This window comes from Pongo pygmaeus, chromosome 11 (assembly GCF_028885625.2).
Source record: "Pongo pygmaeus isolate AG05252 chromosome 11, NHGRI_mPonPyg2-v2.0_pri, whole genome shotgun sequence".
NCBI lineage: Eukaryota > Metazoa > Chordata > Mammalia > Primates > Hominidae > Pongo > Pongo pygmaeus.
In genome coordinates this window covers 122,686,700-122,705,729 of record NC_072384.2, presented here as the reverse complement: position 1 = coordinate 122,705,729, position 19,030 = coordinate 122,686,700, and the positions used below count along the sequence as shown (strand labels likewise).

At 37.2% G+C, this 19,030-nt stretch overlaps 1 protein-coding gene across 3 annotated transcripts in view; it reads left to right on the top strand.

Annotated features, from left to right (window-relative positions):
• PAX3 (paired box 3) overlaps positions 1 to 18,677 on the top strand; it is a 98,936-nt gene extending 80,259 nt beyond the window's left edge. For 2 of the 3 annotated variants that reach the window (XM_054477321.2, XM_054477320.2), the window contains exons 8-9: positions 16,366 to 16,612; positions 17,119 to 18,677. In XM_054477321.2, the coding sequence (XP_054333296.1) occupies positions 16,366 to 16,612; positions 17,119 to 17,153 (282 nt within the window). In that variant the 3' untranslated portion in view covers positions 17,154 to 18,677. The remainder of the gene's footprint in view (positions 1 to 16,365; positions 16,613 to 17,118) is intronic. The other variant, XM_054477322.2, reaches the window with a different exon arrangement.
• Positions 18,678 to 19,030: the final 353 nt, after the last annotated feature.

The window sequence follows — 19,030 nt, the reverse complement described above, 5'->3', positions numbered from 1 at the left end:
TGCGATTTTTTAACATTTGTAGTTTTGGGGGCTGTAGAAAAGCTTTTCATGAACATGATTTGGTTGAAAGTTTTAATAAAAGTAAACTCCCGCCTTAGCTGCTTCTGCAAGGTGAGATCCCAGATTCCATTGGCAATTCTTAGTACCTTACTTTATTCAATAGCAATAAAACTAATAAGAACCTGTATTCTATAGGTGAAACTGGTACTTTCTTGTATAAGTGTATTATCTTGTATGTTATGATGTGTATTCTTTTGTATTATATAAGTATCACATAAGTAGAATTGCTAGAATGTGATCTCCTAACTATTAATCCTTGACTTCAAGAAGCCTGGCTATGATTCTGGAGTTGATGGTAGAGCAAAATCATTCTAATACTAAGCAACGGAAAATTCCATAGGCATTTTTTCCTGTATTTCTTTACTATATCTTACATATTATGGTAATTCCTTATTACATTGCAATATGCAGGGTATTTTGCATTTCTGCCATACATTTCCACCTCAAACCACCACTAGGAATTTATGTTCTCTTGGTTTTTGTAGCAACCCCACTGAGTTAGGAAAGAGACAAATAATATGAAGTTCCTCCTTATTTCCTCAGGCAAAATTAAAGAGCAAAGGACAATGAGTAAATCAGTATCTTGCCAAACATATTTATGCAACAATGGAGTAGGAGAATTGGATTTGAACTTAGATTTCTGTAGACTTTGGGCTATATAACTTCTCTGTAATGACACTATTTAAACAAGAGGTGCCTACACTACTTTTGCTTGTCTGGCTTTCTTAAAAACATTTTAAAGAAAAATGTGAAGCAAAGAGCTCATGTCTAACACCCTGGTTTACTTGTTAACTAAATAAGAGACTAGAGAAAGGCTTGTGATCTATAATAAGTCACTGCTTATTATAGAGTACTTATGAATATATTGGATCATATAACACGGACAATGTTATGCTAACTGATAATAACTAATAGCGTTATGATTACCATTTCTCCTTTTCCTCACTACTTACTCTTCTACTTCCTCTACCTCTGTCTGGTTATCTAATATGCAGAAAAAAACCAACTGAGGCCCAAAATGATTGTCACCTTCTGCCAGCCAAAGGATTGATAGGGAGGGAATTAAGACTAGAATCTAGGATTCCTGGTTCTTGGTCTAGGATCTTGTCCATTATAGTCCAGAGTTGAATGAAGAGAAAACAGGTTTCATAAAAAAACAGATGCAGGAGGTTTTAGTCATATTATAAAATAATTTAGTAGAGACTAGTTTTTTAAAACTTTTCTGTTCAGGCCAATTTATGCTCTTTTTGCTAAGTTTAATTTCCATTAATCTTCTATCTTCTCCCCATATTAAAAGCACTGGATGTTCATTGTAGAGAAATAAAAAAAAAAATGCTTAAAAAGTGTCTGTAAAGTAGAAAAAACAACCCTCAAGGCAACTACCATGAATATCTTTGCATATTGCCTTCTAGCTTTTTAGGTTCTTATGCCTCCTTTAGAAACATAATTGAGAAAGTAGAAAGTAGCGCATACAACTTTGTATCTTGCCTTTTCTCTGTCTTTACATGTCATCAGAGGCCTTTTGCCACCTGTCAATTTACACGGAATTGGGTATAATTTTTTGAGTCACTGTGATCAGTTCACTGTAGATCTCTCTGGTGGAACTATTTGACATGTTAAAAATATTTCTGCATTTTATTAGACTTTTTCCCTAGAGCCATTGAAATTGATGTGTTGTTTGCCATCCACACTTGGAAATTGTGAGCTGGAGTATGTGTGAATGATTGTAGAGTGGGCTTTCTAGTTTCTCATCAAGGAATTAATAGACACTATAAGGATAGCCAAAGCATTTCTCTCTCTCTCTCTGTGTGTGTGTGTGTGTGTGTGTGTGTGTTTGTTTATGTGTACAATAGTTGGTTTTTGTTTTGTGTCTCTAATGTATCTTTTCCCTTGAGCAAAGGCTGGGAATTAGAGCCATTTGCCAAATGGAGCACCATAGATGTCCTCAGTCCTTTCCTCAGAGAAGGTCTCAGCTTCATGAGGGGCTGGTGTGAAGCAGTGTCTCAGGGAGGTCACACCTGTACAGATGGTCAGAGCTTGGCAATGGACTGATCTGTATTTGTGACAGCCTAAATCTCAGAATACCAACAGCAACCTTTAGAAACTCTGATGTTGTTCCTCCTCAAGTTGCTGAAAGGGTCTGCACATTATTTAATCATTGGCGAGTTTTTCTTGTTCTGAGGGAATCAGCAACAATATCTGGGGAATATTTTCATTTTGCTTATTGGAAAACTGAGGCCAAGGCAACACAATCATCTAATTGATGGAGTGAGCTAGTGGCAGGGTTAAGAGCCAACTCTGTCTCTTATCCAGTTCTTACTAGTTCTTCTATGAACACAAATTACACATTTTAGTGGCTGGTCACAACCGGAGGAAGCATAATGTCCTAAGAAATTTCCCAAGGGCTGCCCCAGTGATATTTGACTGAATTTTCTTGCAGCCATGGTTGAATGGCTTCACAAATGGTGGGCTTGGCTTTTCATTCTATCGAAGGCTGGATGTGTCAGGGAATTTAAGGGGAGATTCTCAGTGATGCGTGAGAGGGTGGAGACAGGCTAATGACCTCAAAATTTTCTACCATCTCTGGATAGCTGTTTGAACTGCATAACCTTTTTGGAGATGGGGCTTATAATGAATGACAAAATACGCTCTGGGAAGGAAAGCATTTAACTCACTGCAACACGGGCTGTCTTCTGTATTACCATCCTTCTGAAAGTTTCTGTTCTGTTGATGTGAGGACAATATAGTACATGGGGTAATACAGACCGTTTATTTCCCCTACATCTCCAGAGAGTACATTATCAGCACCTTCCTACACATGGAGGAGGAAAAAGGAATGCTGCCTTGGAATACGGAGTACCGAGGAAGTACTACCATATGCTCAAGATGTAAGGCTAATTAACATTTGGCCCACGTTCTTCTAATTAACTTTTCTTTGCAAGAAATACTACCCTCACTGCTCCCCCACCCCCAAGACACACATAGCCAAACCTCCAAAACAAGACCAATTAAATTAACAAACTTTTATCATTTCATGCCTCACCCCCCACCCGACTTCTACAAACTTCACAGTTCTTTGGTAATAGTTTCTAAAGATTTCGTGAGTGAAATACAGTATCAGTGGGTTACACTGTTTCTAGGAATCTTTTCTATTGTTTTGTAGTATACAAAATGGGCCAACTTGGCTGCATTTAGGGTTCATCAACCATTGCAAATGATTCTTCAAATGTTTTGGGTTTGGTAAAACCTAAAACACATTTTTGCCAAGCACTTTTCCTCCTTAATTTTTCAAACTGTGTATTTTAAGGAAAATTTGATCCATATGGTTTTGATTCATTTACTCTTATATCACTGACATTTTTTTTCCCTATGAAGCCATTTGATATGTAAGAAGCTTTCTGAGCCTTTCCTACATTCATTTTAAGCATTTTCCTCCCTGAAAAGAGGAAGTTCTGTTTGCAACCTCAGAGCCCATAAATTTTGAGTTCCTCTCAATTCAGCAATACTTACAAATACATTTGGTATAAATCTGGATTATTATGAACACATTTGATGTTTAGAGCAGATGGGCAGATTTTAGTTTCTGATTTATGAGTGAAACCAATGACAAAATGAGAAAATAGGCTTAAATTACAAAAAAAAGTTTTGTTTTAGAGAACCTTTAATTGTTATTAATAAATCCCCATGGTAAGAACTATGCTGTGAGGCCTCGTTTCAAATTTTGTCCAGGTCTTGGGTAAGATGTAATTGAATAACCAGTACACCTGTCCTATTTCATGGATAATCTACTGAGGAAAGAAAAAATTCTCATAAAGATTTGTGTACTGGGCTTGAAAAAGCCTGAATGTTTGCCCACTACTCAGCACCACTCAGGAACAAAGAGGAGGTCTGCAGATCTCATCAAGTTTATCCACCATTCATCTAGTAAGTCCGGCTGAATCATCACAGACTTGTGTTGATGAGATACCATCTCTGAAATAGACCCAGAAAGAGCAGATAGCTCTTTACACTAATAAGACTGTGGTTAATGGCATAAAATGCCAGGATCAACTTTTTGTTCTTATTCACATTTTACAAAAGCAAACCTTTAACTCTACCACCCATCCAGTTGCTTTTAAAGAATAATATTAAAATTGAGATTATTAGTGTGTAATGTATGTAAATTGCATATTTGGTGTCAGCTATGCCTATTAGGAAGCTTCTTCGTTTCATGCATATATGTATTAGACTATCGTGGTTCCATTTCAAATTAGATTTCAATTGCTCAGCACAGTTCCTTTTGACAAACATTTGTTAATCCTGAAACTTATTAGGAAGAAGCATTTAAGTGTTAATATGTGTACACAAAACTCAAGACTGGTTTTGATTTCGCTTGTCATTTTTGGGACCACAGTGCTAACAATGATCTCAAATTCTTTAGCTGCCAAGGCAAAATGATGGTTGTTTGCTCATCCAGGGGGTAAGGACTTGTTATGTGGATGGGATATAGTCATTAAAAATTGTTGCATTGGGTACTTCTCTGTTTCATTTGTTGCCGTGAAAATCTTTCCTACCATGGCTTGGTAATTCCTTGCCTTTCTCTTGTGCTGTTGATATAGGTCAAAGCAATAAGGTTCACCCTGGCAGTACAGCCAGCTTCTGTTTCAAGATAGCTAATTTTTTGGGATGGTTTTGGGTGCGCATCCAGAAGCTACTTGATGCTAGTATTGTTGATAAGGCATTCATTTCACACACTGGTTGCAAATTCTGTGCCCTTGACCTACCTTTATCATTGTGAAGAATCAGACAAACAAGTAGCCTGCCACCAACCTATTTCCCAGTGGAAGAGCTTTCTTCCCTTTACACTTTCCAGGAATTTATCTGTAGAAGAAAAAGGAGTGATTTTGATTACAGAAATTTGTTGGGTGTCAAACAAAGCTGGGGGCAGAGAGATATTTTTTACAAAAGTGGCAGCCTCTCAAAGGCTTGAGCCTCTTTCTGTTTCTTTTCTAAAGCAGTTTGTGCGCTGATTGCCAGGACTTCAGAAGCCTCCATGTTTATGAAGGCTCAAGAATGTTTATGATCATAAACAAGCCCATTTCAGCTACACCAGAATAACCACTGGCCATTTGGAGATTTCCATTCTGCCATATTAGGTTTTCGAGATGTTCTGCTCATGGATGAAAACATGGCTGTTAATCCATTTGTTGAATCAATGAGCAGGCTGTAATTGACCTGGTACTTTTGGTTTTTCTCTAAGGCTGTGGTTGCTACACTTAAGAGTATGAGGAGAGCCCTGGTTTATGTCAGCTCCAGTCATAGCCTCTTGAGTTAGTTTAATTTGGCGAACTGTGAAAGAGACAACGACCTGGCGCAAATCTCCTTTTTAAAGAAAGGGAGAATGTAGCAGCCAGTGACTGAATCTTACATCATGTTACTGAAATGAGCCAAAAGAAAACCTTCCTTGCTGAATTAATTATTTTTGTGTCTGCCGAGTTGATTTAAATAGAAATTCTGTCAGCTATGTTCTCCTGTACATTGGACAAATCAAATGCAACAACCTTGTGTTTTCTTTTTTAGTCCCATTTGAATTCCTCTTGCTCTTGAGTAGAAAAAAAATGAGCATTATTGCTTAGTCTATAACTAAGCAACTAGGATACAAAGTTTTTCTTTGTAGTTAGCAATACACAGCCGTGCTAGATACTATGTGGGGCCAATGATCTGAATCAACCGTTTATTTTATATGTGGGTGGAATGCAATGTAAAGCTTTTAATTTATTATTGCATTTGCAAAATGGCAATATCTCCAGAAATCTGAATACTTGCATATTTATTCAATTAGGGGATGAATGTGTGCTTTGTACTACAGACACAGAAGACTTGATTTAGTCATTAGTTGTATACTAGTTATGTGTGTGTGTGTGTGTGTGTGTGTGTGTGTTTGTTTTTCCAAAGAATCTGTCTCTGTAAAACAGTCTGGGTTTCATCAGAGGTGTATATTTTTCAATGTATAGTATAATATTTAAAAATTGCTCTTGACATTTAGCTCGAATTCAGTAAACTAGAGTTTCTGAGATTAGCAATTACATTGCCCCTGCTGATCAATGGAACAGATGGCAAATTGGGAGACATTTGGGGAGAGTGCATTTTGCAGAATAATGGGATAGCGTGTCTACATTGAAGGGAATATTTCTTACCTGTGAGATGACTGTTCGGGTAACCTTTAGCACTGAACTAATGAAAGAAGCAAGCATTACTTAAAAAAGTAACTCTTCTTTTTTCTCCCCAAAATACTGATGTCTCATTTTGGGCAGATTGCGTTAAAAAAATCTAGTTAAACTATTGCATCTGTCCTGAGATTTCAAAATACCTGCTGTAGAGATGATCCTCTATTTGTGTCACTCTATGCTTCTAGCTCAATGTCAACCCTTCCATGACTCTTCCAGGCAAAATTTCTTTTTTAGCCTCTATTGATGCCACATTATGATATGTATACCTTGTTGAAACACATACCAGGCTCTCTTCTACTGTAGTGTATCCACACCCCCACTGCCTTTGATTATAAGCTTCTAGAGGAATGATGCTATTTGAATACCCTGAAACCAAACCAAGCCTCATGATAAAGACTTGTTCCCCAAAGCAGCCTCTGTAGAACAGTGGTGTGAGAGAAAAGTATTCTGAAAGTAAAATTTGGTGAAAGTCAGAAATTATATCCCTTTACCTTTCAGTGTACGAGTGCACATTAGCCTACTAAAGGCCCTGACAAGTCTTGCGGTATGAAAACATGTTTAACTTTGTTTAATTCAGTGTATTCTATTCTGATTATGGAGCCCTTTTGTTGAATACCAAACTATCAAGTTTTGAGGAACATTTCCTGGGATGTACCGAATAGTGGAAAACCCACGTGGAGACCTAACTCTTGATCCATTTGTTTCTAAAATGGCTTCTTGATTTTTTCCACAGGTGAATGTTTTTTTTCTAATTAATGTCTGATGGTGTCTTCTACCTCAACACAGTGTCAGCCCTTTGTGTAAGAACTTAGAGTAGGGGGAGACTAATTTTAAAACGAGGCCATAAACTACCTAATAATATTAAGGATGAGGCAGATAAGGGGGTAAAGGAAAAGAAAGAATTCCTGTCTAATAAATTGATTGCAGTGTGGGTATAACTCATTAATCGAAAGACAGCACCAATAGAGTTCAAACTTAGCCACTTACTAGCTGTGCATTTTCACATAAACTGTTTAAACTATCTCAGCTTTTTCTGTACCTTCTTGTTCAACTTAGACGATACTAAAAAAAATTGTCTTGTAGACTTAGGCTGAGGAACATTAAGTGCTTTTTGATAAAGTACTAATGCTATTGCAACAGGGTTTCATTATTGTTGACTTAAAAATATCATGTATGGCCAAGTGTGGTGGTTCACACCTATAATCTCAGGACTTTGGCAGGCTGAGGTGGGATCGCTTGTGTCTAGGAGTTTGAGACCAACGTAGGCAACATAGTGAGACCTCGTCTCTACAAAAGATACAAAAATTAGCTGGGAATGGTGGCCTGCACCTGTACTCCCAACTACTCAGGAGGCTGAGGTGAGAGGACAGCTTAAGCCCAGGAGGGTTAGGTTGCAGTGAGCCGTGATTGCACCATTGCACTCAGCCTAGGTGACAGAGTGAGATTCTGTCTCAGAAAAAAAAATTATATGAATTTCTGACAAAAATATACTTTTGCTTGTCCATGAAAAATAAAGCAAACACGGGAACTGAGTGACATCAAAGGAAAGGCGGTATGTTGGTAAACTGGAGTATTTTCAAGTATTCTACTTAGACATTTCAAAGATCTAAGGATTCATATTGATGTCCATTTAGAATGCAGTAACTCTAAGGTGGCTGGATAAGATAGTCTCCAGAAATATAATGTACTAAGATCAATTTATTTGAGAAATTCAGGTTACAATAACATGAGAACCCACTATAATGAAAACTAAAGTCAACCCTTTATTCCATGGGGTGAGGAGCAGGGAGGGGAGAGGGTCACCCTGTTGTTTTTCTTTTTGTATTCTAGTTTTGACTTATTGAAATATAATATTGACATGAATGTATTTTTGAAAATATACAGTCCATCTTCTATAACAATAGATACTGGGTAAATTAGAAGCAAGATACTTGCCTCAAAGGCAGGGGAATCTGATATGCAGTGATGCTTCTCTCTCACCAGCCAAGGATAAGGGTAGCTAAAACATCATGTACCATCAAAAGGTTTTGGAACATAAGGGACAATCTAAGTGATTTTGAGTTTATCAATTGAGGAGCATTTTTAAAAATCACTAGATTACAAAGATTTTATTTTGCTAGGATCTGCAGGAGCAGAATTAGTTTCTGTAAATCAAAGTAGGTTCTGTATGTTGCCAGCCTACATCAAGTTGCCTGTGCAGTAGGAGACATAACCACTGCCCAAATTATGACCATAAGCACAAGTCGTCAGGTGGAAAAAAGAACAGGCATCTTTATTGGTTCAGTGTCCCTGGAGTTAGGTATGGGAGAGAATTAAGGTAAATACGATTTTAGCTTAATGGTGTAGTAGTTTCTAGCTTTTGGAAGACTGTGTTCTCAGATGTTGTCTCACATTTGTAGAGTTGGTAGAAATTCCATTAATTTGATTAAATTTAATTTTTTTTTGAGACAGAGAGTCACTCTGTCACCCAGGCTGGAGTACAGGGGTGCAATCATGGCTCATTGCAGCCTTGACTTCCTGGGCTCAGGTGATTCTCTTACCTTAGCCCCCCAGTAGCTGGGACTAAAGGTGCATGCCACCACTCACAGCTAATTTTTTTTTTTTTTGTAGAGACAGAGTTTTACTGTATTGACTAGGTTAGTCTTGAACTCCTGGGCTCAAGCCATTCTCTGGCCTCAGCCTCCCAAAATGCTGAGATTACAGGCATGAGCCACCGCATCTGGCCAAATTCCATGAATTTTAAATGAATGCTTATTCTGCCTTACCACAGAGCCTATGAAAGAGACCAGCAAGTGTTTTCTAAAGAGTATGTTCATTCTTAGACTTTTGCAAGCCTGTTCTCCATTTCCCCGTGATTACCAGAAATACCTTTCCTGACATTTACTCATCAGTATCACAGGTAAATCAGTATCACCAGGTCTTTTCAGTTGGTTCTTTTCTTTATCTTAAGGACGTACTTTCCTTCACAAGAAAAGGGTAAGGAAGCTTCTTTTCCATAGTCTTCAGACATTTCATAGGTGCAATCTTCTGCTATTGACTTTAGGCAGCCACAGAAATATTTGCTTACATCATACATAGTCTGAAAGAAAGAAGAAATTTCCTTGTTGAGCTGGACAACCATTTTCTTCCTTTAGCAGATCAGAATGTCTGCCCTACATGTTGTTAGAGTGGTAGGTGGAGGGAAAACTTTTAGGGAAATGGGAATATAGTACATATAGACCAACATTCCTCTGCTTGGGAGAAGCAGAGTTGAAGCTCTTTTCACTAAAAGGCAGTATTTCTAGTTTATTATAAGTGATTTGTGAGTCTTAAATGGGACCGTGAAGTTAAAGGTCAGCAAGATTTGCATTTATGAATGGTTATTAGGGTGAATCAGCCTTGCATTTCCTTACATGGAAGTTTGGTTTACAGGCAATTAGAGACAAAATTTTGAATGCCGTATCACTGAAGTGTTGTGAGATGCCCAAACATAGAGCTTTTCTCTTTCTATATTTAGAATCCCAAGTCTCAAAGGGTCAATTAATATTTAGCAAAAGTATCCTAGAGTAGTCATGAAATGAAACCAAGATACACATTTGATTTTCCACAGTCATGTTCTCAGACTGGATTTTGAAACAGTGATAGGTTTGAGCACACGCGCTTTAGAGGGCTACAGTGGTTGTGAGAAATTTCCTGAAATGAGAAGAGTTAACAGCAGGTAATGTCATTCCTCCCAGAAAGAGTTTGAGGCTCTATGTGTTAAGTGATGAATGAGGGTATCTGACCCACATCTGTTTTACATTAGAATGGAACATTGCCCTGACATCCTCAGGAGCATTTGTCAAGATTCCCTGGACAGAGCTTCTGTAAATTACATGCTGCAAATGTGTCAGGGTCAGATAAGAGGATATCATTAACTTCTCCAAGTTTACCCAGGGCTCTGTCAGTCCCTCTTAATATGCTAAGGGCCAACAATTTTCCTGAGCCATTTTGTTATATTTTTCATTCATAGAAGAAAAAAATATTTGCTTTAGTTCCCCAATATTGCACATGTTCTTTTCCCATAAATCATATTAATTGTAGACATGGTCACAAAGCATATGAAATGCAGGCATGCGTAAATGAATTAAAACATATGAGAATTTTATTATGCCCATGGTGGGTCTAACATAGTCAAATACCAGCAGTATTAACTGGCATGCTTTTTCATTTAGGTGGAGTGAACTTTTTCTTAATGGGCTTTATTGATAATAGATGGACATGATATGGTTATTCATCACTGGCTAGAAGTAAACTAGAAGTTATATATATATATATACACACACACACACTTTAGAGGGAAGGCTAGAAGGCTGAAAAACCCTTTATATCGTACAAAATCATAATCCACAATGGTTTTTTAAAAAACAACTAAATGTGCATATTGAATGTTAAATTAGAAGAACATCTGCCTGGTTAAGAACAAGTATCTGTGGTTATGCAACTCATTGCTGTGCTAATTCTCTGTCTAGATTTATATTTTAGTCATCAGTCCCTAAAGAATATTGCTGTTAAATTTAACACTTAACTCTATTGAGAAATAGGTATTCAAAATAATTGATAAAAATAAGCTATTTCTGTGATTGGTCACAGGGCTGGAGATGAAACATACATAATCCCTTAGAGTTTGACTGATACAATACTTACTGTACTCTTTACAATGAAAACTTGGAAATGTATGCTGCATATGAAGCACACTTGTCTGGCACTCATACTTTTTCATCATGCATTAAGCACAGCTACTTTTAAAATGTAGGCTAAGGATTAAAATAAAACATGCACAGGTTTTCTATCTGGTTAGGTAAAGATCAGTCTTGGCCTTTCCCTAACTCTCAGGATGGGTGAGAAGGTCACCACACATACCTTAAGAGAAACTTCTGCCTTCAGGCAACTTCCCTCTTACAGCTTTCAAACAGACAGGACCCAAAATCTAATTATTTAGATGCTAATCAACTGCAGGATAATTCCTAAGGCATTTGAATCTGAGGACAACATTTTCAGGAAAGTCTCTGCTCTTTAAATTTAGGTTTTTAACCTCAAAGATACAGTTACTGAAATTTAACCATTAGATGACTCCAGTAACACCCATATTGGCAAAAAACGTTTGGATAAACATTTGAACATTTTTGTTTGGTTCTGAAAATAAATTATATCTAAATAAAAAAATATAGTCAGTAGATTTTTGGAGGAAAGGATGGAAGAATAAAAAACTCTTTATGTCATACAAAGCTGGAATTCACAACATTTTTTTTTAAAAGAACAAACAATGTGTATGTTAAATGTTAAATCAGAACATCTGACTACTTAAGAGCAAGAAAGAAAAGAAAGATGTGAACCAAGAATTCCTACTAAAGAAAAAAGAAGCGCCTGGATGTGCACCATAATTTACTGAATCATTTTAGATTTCTGATAAGCTTCAGGCACTTTCAACTGATGGGAAAACCATAATGCTTGTGCCAAGACAAATATTTTCCAGACATATCATTTTAAAGGTAAATCTTAATTTGGCCCATAGTTTTTATCTTTTTTATTTAATCTTGCAATAGGAAAATTAATTCAAGAGAAATATGGCATGGAGCAATTGTAAAGACTTAGGTTTTCCTGAACCATATAATCTTCCAATCAAGATATAAACAACCTATTTGGAATTCTGAAACTTGAGAATGAGTTTAAAGAGATCTTCAGAAAATGTCTCTCTAATAATGCAAAAGATGGAGGAGATGGTAGAAGAAAGGTGGACATAAATTCAGAAGCTTTGAATTTGTTTTTAAAGGCTGTTCAAAAAACAATTTAGAAACAGTATGTGGAACACATTTTGGAACAATTTAGAAATCTGCTCAATAGATTTTTTTTTTAGATGGTTCACAACTAAAAGTAAAAAGAAAGAGTTCTCCTTGCTTCCTTTTCTAATGAGACGGAACAGAGATCTTTATTAAAGAAAAAGTCTTTCTGGTCATTTCATCTCCTGGATTTACCTGGCATTTAATGAGTGTGATCAGTGTTCAGGAGACAGAACTGTGTAGCCTTGAATTTTTTTCTTTTTCTTTGAAATTGTTTGTCAAAACTAGGCAATCAAGCTTCTCTCATACCCCAAATTAAAAAAAAAAAAATTGGTACAAAATGCCAGCCCTGTAGTAGAAATATCTTACTAATGGTTTAAGGGGAGGGCAAAAAAATCCAATTTACAACAAATTAAAATTTGATTTTAGGCTTTGAATTACAAATTTGAAGGAATTTGTAGGAAAAGCATGCATAAAAGAAATTCTGACATTATTCTTAAAAAGAAAATGTGACTGGAAGACATTCCATAACCATATTGGATAAGTTCTAAGAAGTTCATTTACCAACTTCTTTGTGCACAGAAAGAAATTTCCATAGCTTCCCTTGAACCACATGAAACACAAAATGGCTTTTAAAGAAACATACATGAAAGTGTAATGGAACCCTTCTACAGAGATTTGAGGTTTTAAATTATGTGAGGGGAGAGTAATGCATTTTCTATTGATGTCCTCACTCCCCCCGCCAACACACATTTTTTAAAAATGTAAAACAGTAGGCTTGTAAAATGGTGTATATTTCTCAAGTTTTCTCAGTGTGAAATATTGAAATAAATCACATTATAATTATTTATTAATCTCAGTTTCAGGCCAAATGTAGGAAAATGTTAGTGCTGTATTCCCCATCCTTATAAGATTCTTGAGATTATGATTATAATATATGACCATCACAGTGGAAATAAGAACTTGTGAATGTCTGTCTTGGGGGCTCTATCAGGGAAGTCAAAGGAACAAAAGATAACTGGTCTCTGGTCCCCTCTATGCCCTCACATCAGCCCCCGCAAGTATTGGGCTGCTGTGCTGAGCGCTGTGGCGAAAGGAGATGCCCTCACTAGCTTTCTGTGTGGGACAATAGTGACACACAGGAAGACCCTTCAGGTGTCCTTCCTATTTGGTCATGTTTTGGGATGTCTTAAAGCTACTCAGCCCTGGAACCTGTGAGGAACTATCTTTCTATTGCCCCAATTTGGACCTGCAAACAGGGTATCTTCTCCATCCTTCAATAGATATACTTCAAGGTCTTAAGAGTTAAATCCTTTCCTAAAGAATTTTCTAGTGCAGTGACTGACAAAAGTTGCTTCATGAACAACATCATAAGCTGATTTTTGCTTATAGGAAAGACGTTTCTTCTCTTTTAGGACCTTCTTGGGTTCCCTCATCCCCTATAATTAGTTATTGCTGCCTTCAAAGTTATGCAAACAAAAAATGTATGGCAGGGGATTTTTTTAAAAGTTTATCACAAAAATGTACATATAGCTCATGGGAAAGTGTGCATGTCTTGAATAAAATTCTGCTCTGAGCTCATCAAGTATAACTGTACATAGAACATTCCATTGCTCCCTTAAAACGACCTACCATTGGCTGAATTTCAAGTAAGTATCTTCATGAAGGACACTATTAATTTAGAGCTTATTTTCCTTTTATTTAGTGCCACTGGATATCTTTCCTCTCTGGACTGATATAGTTACAAAATTGCTTTTTCTAAGTTTTTGAATTTTGCTTAACACAACTTATTCATGGTAAAATATTTGCCTGTGCGATTATTCCCTTTCATTAAAAAAATCACATTTTTAAATGTTTTTATGTTCATGTCCAATCTCACTCATCAGGATCGCACACGAAAATGTACTCCTGATTTGAAAGGAGTGTGTTTGGCACCAAACAACCTCTAACTTAAAGACTCTTTTCTCCTAAAAGAGATGTCTAATTTGGACTGAAATTTCATAATTAATAAATCAGTGTATCAATCGAAGTTCATGAATTTTCCAAGTACATACTTACATAGAAATCATCTATATAAGCTCAAAGAAAGGCAGAAAGAACCCACGTAGATGGAAAACATATCCAGGAACTAATTTAAATGCATTCTTAGTTATGTTCAAGTTTTTTTAAATAGTGAAATGAAGAAATTGCTATAAACGATGCTGGGTAGGTCCCTAAAAGAACCCACATTCTAGTGATTTTCCATCTTCCTGGAATTGTCAATCCTATTGATGCTTACTTTATTTTGTGACTTTCACTTTTTCCAAATCCCCAATAAAACAAAACTAGGCTCTGCCACAAATAATGTTTTTTTGTGTGTGTGTTTTTTAAAGAATATAACTAATTTTTAAAAATTGTAAAAAAAAAAAAAAAAAGACGTTTTACCACATATCTCAAAAAATTTTAGATTCCTGGGATGTCTTTCAAAATGTGGGCATTGCGGTGTGGCTTTGCCCACACGGGCCCACCTTCCCATGTGTGTGCATAGACAATAACTCAAATGAAAGAGAGACAACAAAATGAAAAACAGGATTTCTGGGGAAGGCAGGGACATCCGTTCAAATGTTCTGTTAAAATGGAGGAAGAGCGGATAATTGATAATCCACAGAAGGTGGATGTCTTTTTCTCTGTCTTTTGGGGCTAACTGAAGATGGATCAGCTCAGAGCTTTAGTTCAAGAAGATTTTACTTAATCATAAGGATTACGCAAACCCTTCCCAAAGGGAATTATGGGATCCTTGTTTTTGGAATCTGAGTTGAGATCCTTTGTGGGAAGCAAAACAAGACCCGCCCCCTGCCGACCTGCCTCTCAGATTCCTGCCTTATTGGAACTCCTAGATCCAGGGTTCTATTGCCTGAATTATGAGAGTTATTTTGCAATTAGCATGAGGGCTTATAGCCAGGGCTTGGTTGTCATTTCTACCCTCTCCTCTTTCTCTTATTTGTACACTTTAATCTCTATAGGCTTCACACTTCCTAAAATAAGATAGGACTGTTATGGAAATATTGTGGAATTGCTGGATACTGCATTTAAATACTCTGTAAGTAGATGTGTCTTAGAGGGGCTCTTCACCTGGCATTACATTTCTTTTGCAATTGCTTTTGAACCCTGCCACAGAAGGGTACACAGTTTAGAAAAATCGCTTCCTCTCTCGTGCGGCAGTTTTCCAGCTGCAAAATTAATTATCCACTTACTTTCACCACAAGGTGCTGTAAGGGTCAGGGATCTTGAGTTGGTGAAACACTTCACCATGTTGATCCGAAAGTTATTCTGTCACAGGATATTTTTCTTTTTTCCAAGTTGTCTTACTCTCCAGGTTATTTACAAAACTGAACTTTTTAAGACCATGTTTGCATTTCAGGCTTGTCTTTCCTTTTAACACTTCATATATATATATATATATATATATATATATATATATATATATATATGAAATGGTGGTTTAGAGAAGAAATAAAATAATAGGTAATGGAGGCTTTTACTTGGAGAATCATTTACATTTCATTCATTTGGCATTTAATATGTGTCAAGCACTTACTGCTTTAGGTGCTGGGATATAAAGATGAGTAGATTGCGCCTCTCAAAGTTCTCACCAGTCAAAGCAGCTGACTGAACTAATGAATATACAGTGGGAGGGGTAAGTAAAATAACAGGGATCATCAGGAAAGGAGTAAATATTTCTAATTACCAAAGGATGGCCAAGATAAGGAAAGGGGCTTTCTTGAGAGGGAACACTATTAAATAAATAAAAAAGAAAGGCACAGAGGTCTCAAAGTACATGAAAAATAACTTGATTTGGATTCATTTATCTTTTAAAAATATAAGCAAATGACTGTTTAAAAATCATATGTGAAACTTCCAGATATAATGTATGAACAGACATTTTTCTATATGAACAGATACAATTTCTGCCTCTTTTCATCCTTTTTTTCTTCTTCTTTGAAATTCCAGTCTGATTTTATCACTAGGGACATGGTGTAATCTCTCTCTTTCCTCTTCTCCTTCCTTCTTTTCCTTTTCCCCGTCTTCTCCCCTCTTCTCCCTCCCCCTTTCCTTCTCCTGAAACTGCAGTCAGATGTTATCATCGGGCATGATGTAATATCTCTGCCACTTAGAATTGGGGTCATAGTCTCCTGGACAGCTCTTTAACAGATTTCCAAAGAAGTAAAAACTGGACTGTCAAGTTATTCTTTCAGTTGTAGGCTGCAATCTGGTTCTCTCTGCGTTTTAACTTCTTCCCAATCTGGCTGTTTTTTTAGGTAATGGGACTCCTGACCAACCACGGTGGGGTACCTCATCAGCCCCAGACTGATTATGCGCTCTCCCCTCTCACCGGGGGTCTGGAACCTACCACCACGGTGTCGGCCAGCTGCAGTCAGAGACTAGACCATATGAAGAGCTTGGACAGTCTGCCAACATCTCAGTCCTACTGTCCACCCACCTATAGCACCACAGGCTACAGTATGGACCCTGTCACAGGCTACCAATATGGGCAGTATGGACAAAGTAAGCCTTGGACTTTTTAGGGGGCAATTTCTCCTGGAAGGGAGATAAACTCAACTCTTCCCTAAGAAAGGTGAATTAGAGGCAAGATTAAGCCACACATGCCGGTATCAATTTTTTTTTTTTTTTTTTTTTCAAAGCCAGTTGACTGTTCCAGCAGGGGCTTCCTTGTGTAATTATTTTCTTAACTGATGTCAACAACATCTTGCGGTTATTAATTGTTGAGACGTAAAAACTGATTGCCACTAGGTAAAACACAAGGGTTGGCCAAAATGAAATAATCCCTGACATTAGAAACACATGTTCTTAATGAGGTCAGCTCCAGGATCATATGGGGGATAATCCCAGGGACACAAAGTTGTGTCAAACTTGTCTCAGGAATAAAAATATTAGTCTCAAGCCTTTGATACCACGGTATTAAATATGACATTGTCAGCCTGTAGCTGATCTTGCCCCTGACTGTGAATTGTCCCAGCATGACCTAAAAAGCTGCGTGTGTTTCCTTACAGGTGCCTTTCATTATCTCAAGCCAGATATCGCATAAGTGAACTGTCCACTTGGAGCTAAAACTGGCCCTGTTTCTGGTCTTCACAGCCTAGACATGAAGAATCTGCTCAGAAAATAAAAAATTACCCTTTTGCTGGGTGGGGTGGTCCCAATAGGAGACAAAGGAGAGTGATTGATTTTCTTCCTCCAATAGTTGGTTTCAAATTCTTTTGAACACGTTCGACAAAAGCAGTGGAGAAGAGGAAGACCTGGAGCAATAAAAGACAAATGCAACATTTTAAGGCAATGGTTTCACATGGTTACATAGCAAAACATCCCAGTTCTTTAGTGCTGATCATCGAGGAGCTAGAACATTCCATTTGCTTGTGTGTGTGTGTGCGTGTGTGTGTGTGTGTGTGTGTGTGTGTGTGTGTGTGTATTGAGATTTACCCAGACTGGTTTGGGCAAGCAGACTGTTCTAAAATACAATAGAATACTCAAGTATAACATGTCGATGTTCGATGCTGATACTTCTACAACTTTAAAACTGCTCACTTCATGAAGCAAGAATGGAGGAATCCTTGACTCTTACACACTGGAAATTGAAATAAAAATAAATGCAACCATTTTTAGGAAGCTAGACTAGCTGTAAAGGATCTCCTGAATAAATTATTTGTTACTGTATCCTCATTTGTAATCTAGTTGTCAATAAATGTCCCGGACACGTCTTGCTAACAGGATATGGGCTACCAGGAAGAAGGACTTGTTTCCCTTTCCTGTGTGGGGAGAGGTGTGTGACGTTTTTCCAGTTCACATTTATTTGGTAGCCCACCTGGTTTGGAGGAAGGGCACGGTGGAGAGAAAGTGACATGCATTCACATATCTGCTTATCAGTGTGCAATACTGTGTACCTCATGGATGCTTTGGCAATGCCCAAGGCAATATAAACAAAATCAGAAGTATATTTTTGCAGGTGCTTTTATTTTCACAGCCCATCATTCATAGTGATAGAGTGCAGTGATGTTTGCCATTTGCTGGACAACCAACACCCGGGTTGCTCCTTTGATTAGAGACCAGATCAGATAATTATGCTTTTAAACTGCTTACGTTTACATTCTTCTCTTTTCTATGAAAGGCAGGGCAAGAACAGAAATGTTCACATGGCTCTCATGTACTTTTAAATTATACAATGATATCCAATATTAAAAGATTATAGGAACTGAGGTTTACATACGTTTGTTTGGTGACATTTTAGAATGTCAATAAATTTGCTTTTTGAGATGTTGAGAGGAACAAGAAGGTGGAAGGCAGTGTTATTTATTTCTTTCTATTCTTGGAACCATGAATGAGGTAGGCACAAATACATTCCTTTTAGAGTTAAGAACTATGATGTAGCGAGTTAGTGAGACTAGACATAGTACCGAATTTAGTTCATGCATTGGTCTTAGAGGGTGATGGAACAAGAGAAGTACTATCTTTGTGTTGCAGCCTCAACCAACAACAATGTGTTGTAAAAATGTCTTTCATGTAAAAAGTGCAGTAAATATTTACTATTTATAATGAATAAACAGTTATGAAAACTTGCCCACTACTGCTTTTTGGGGGGAGCTGGTGAATATAGTATAAATGAAAAATTGGCAATGGGGAGCCCAATGTACATGTACTTCACTTCTGGTGGACCCTTTCTATGAGAATATTCTGTAGACAAATAAGGTTACACAACCCACGGTTGTATTCTCTTGAAGAAGCTTGCTTGAACACACTTTTAAGGATTGAAGTTTATGTTTTTATCAGTGTAGCATCTAGAAAAACCCTTCAGTTTAGCTTCCTTCATCTTTCTTTGGTTCTCTCAGAGTTATCCAATCCGTTTACTGTCACTTAGAGATATGTTTTCCCTGGAGTACCAGGCTCCATCTTCATCTCTAAGTCATCTCC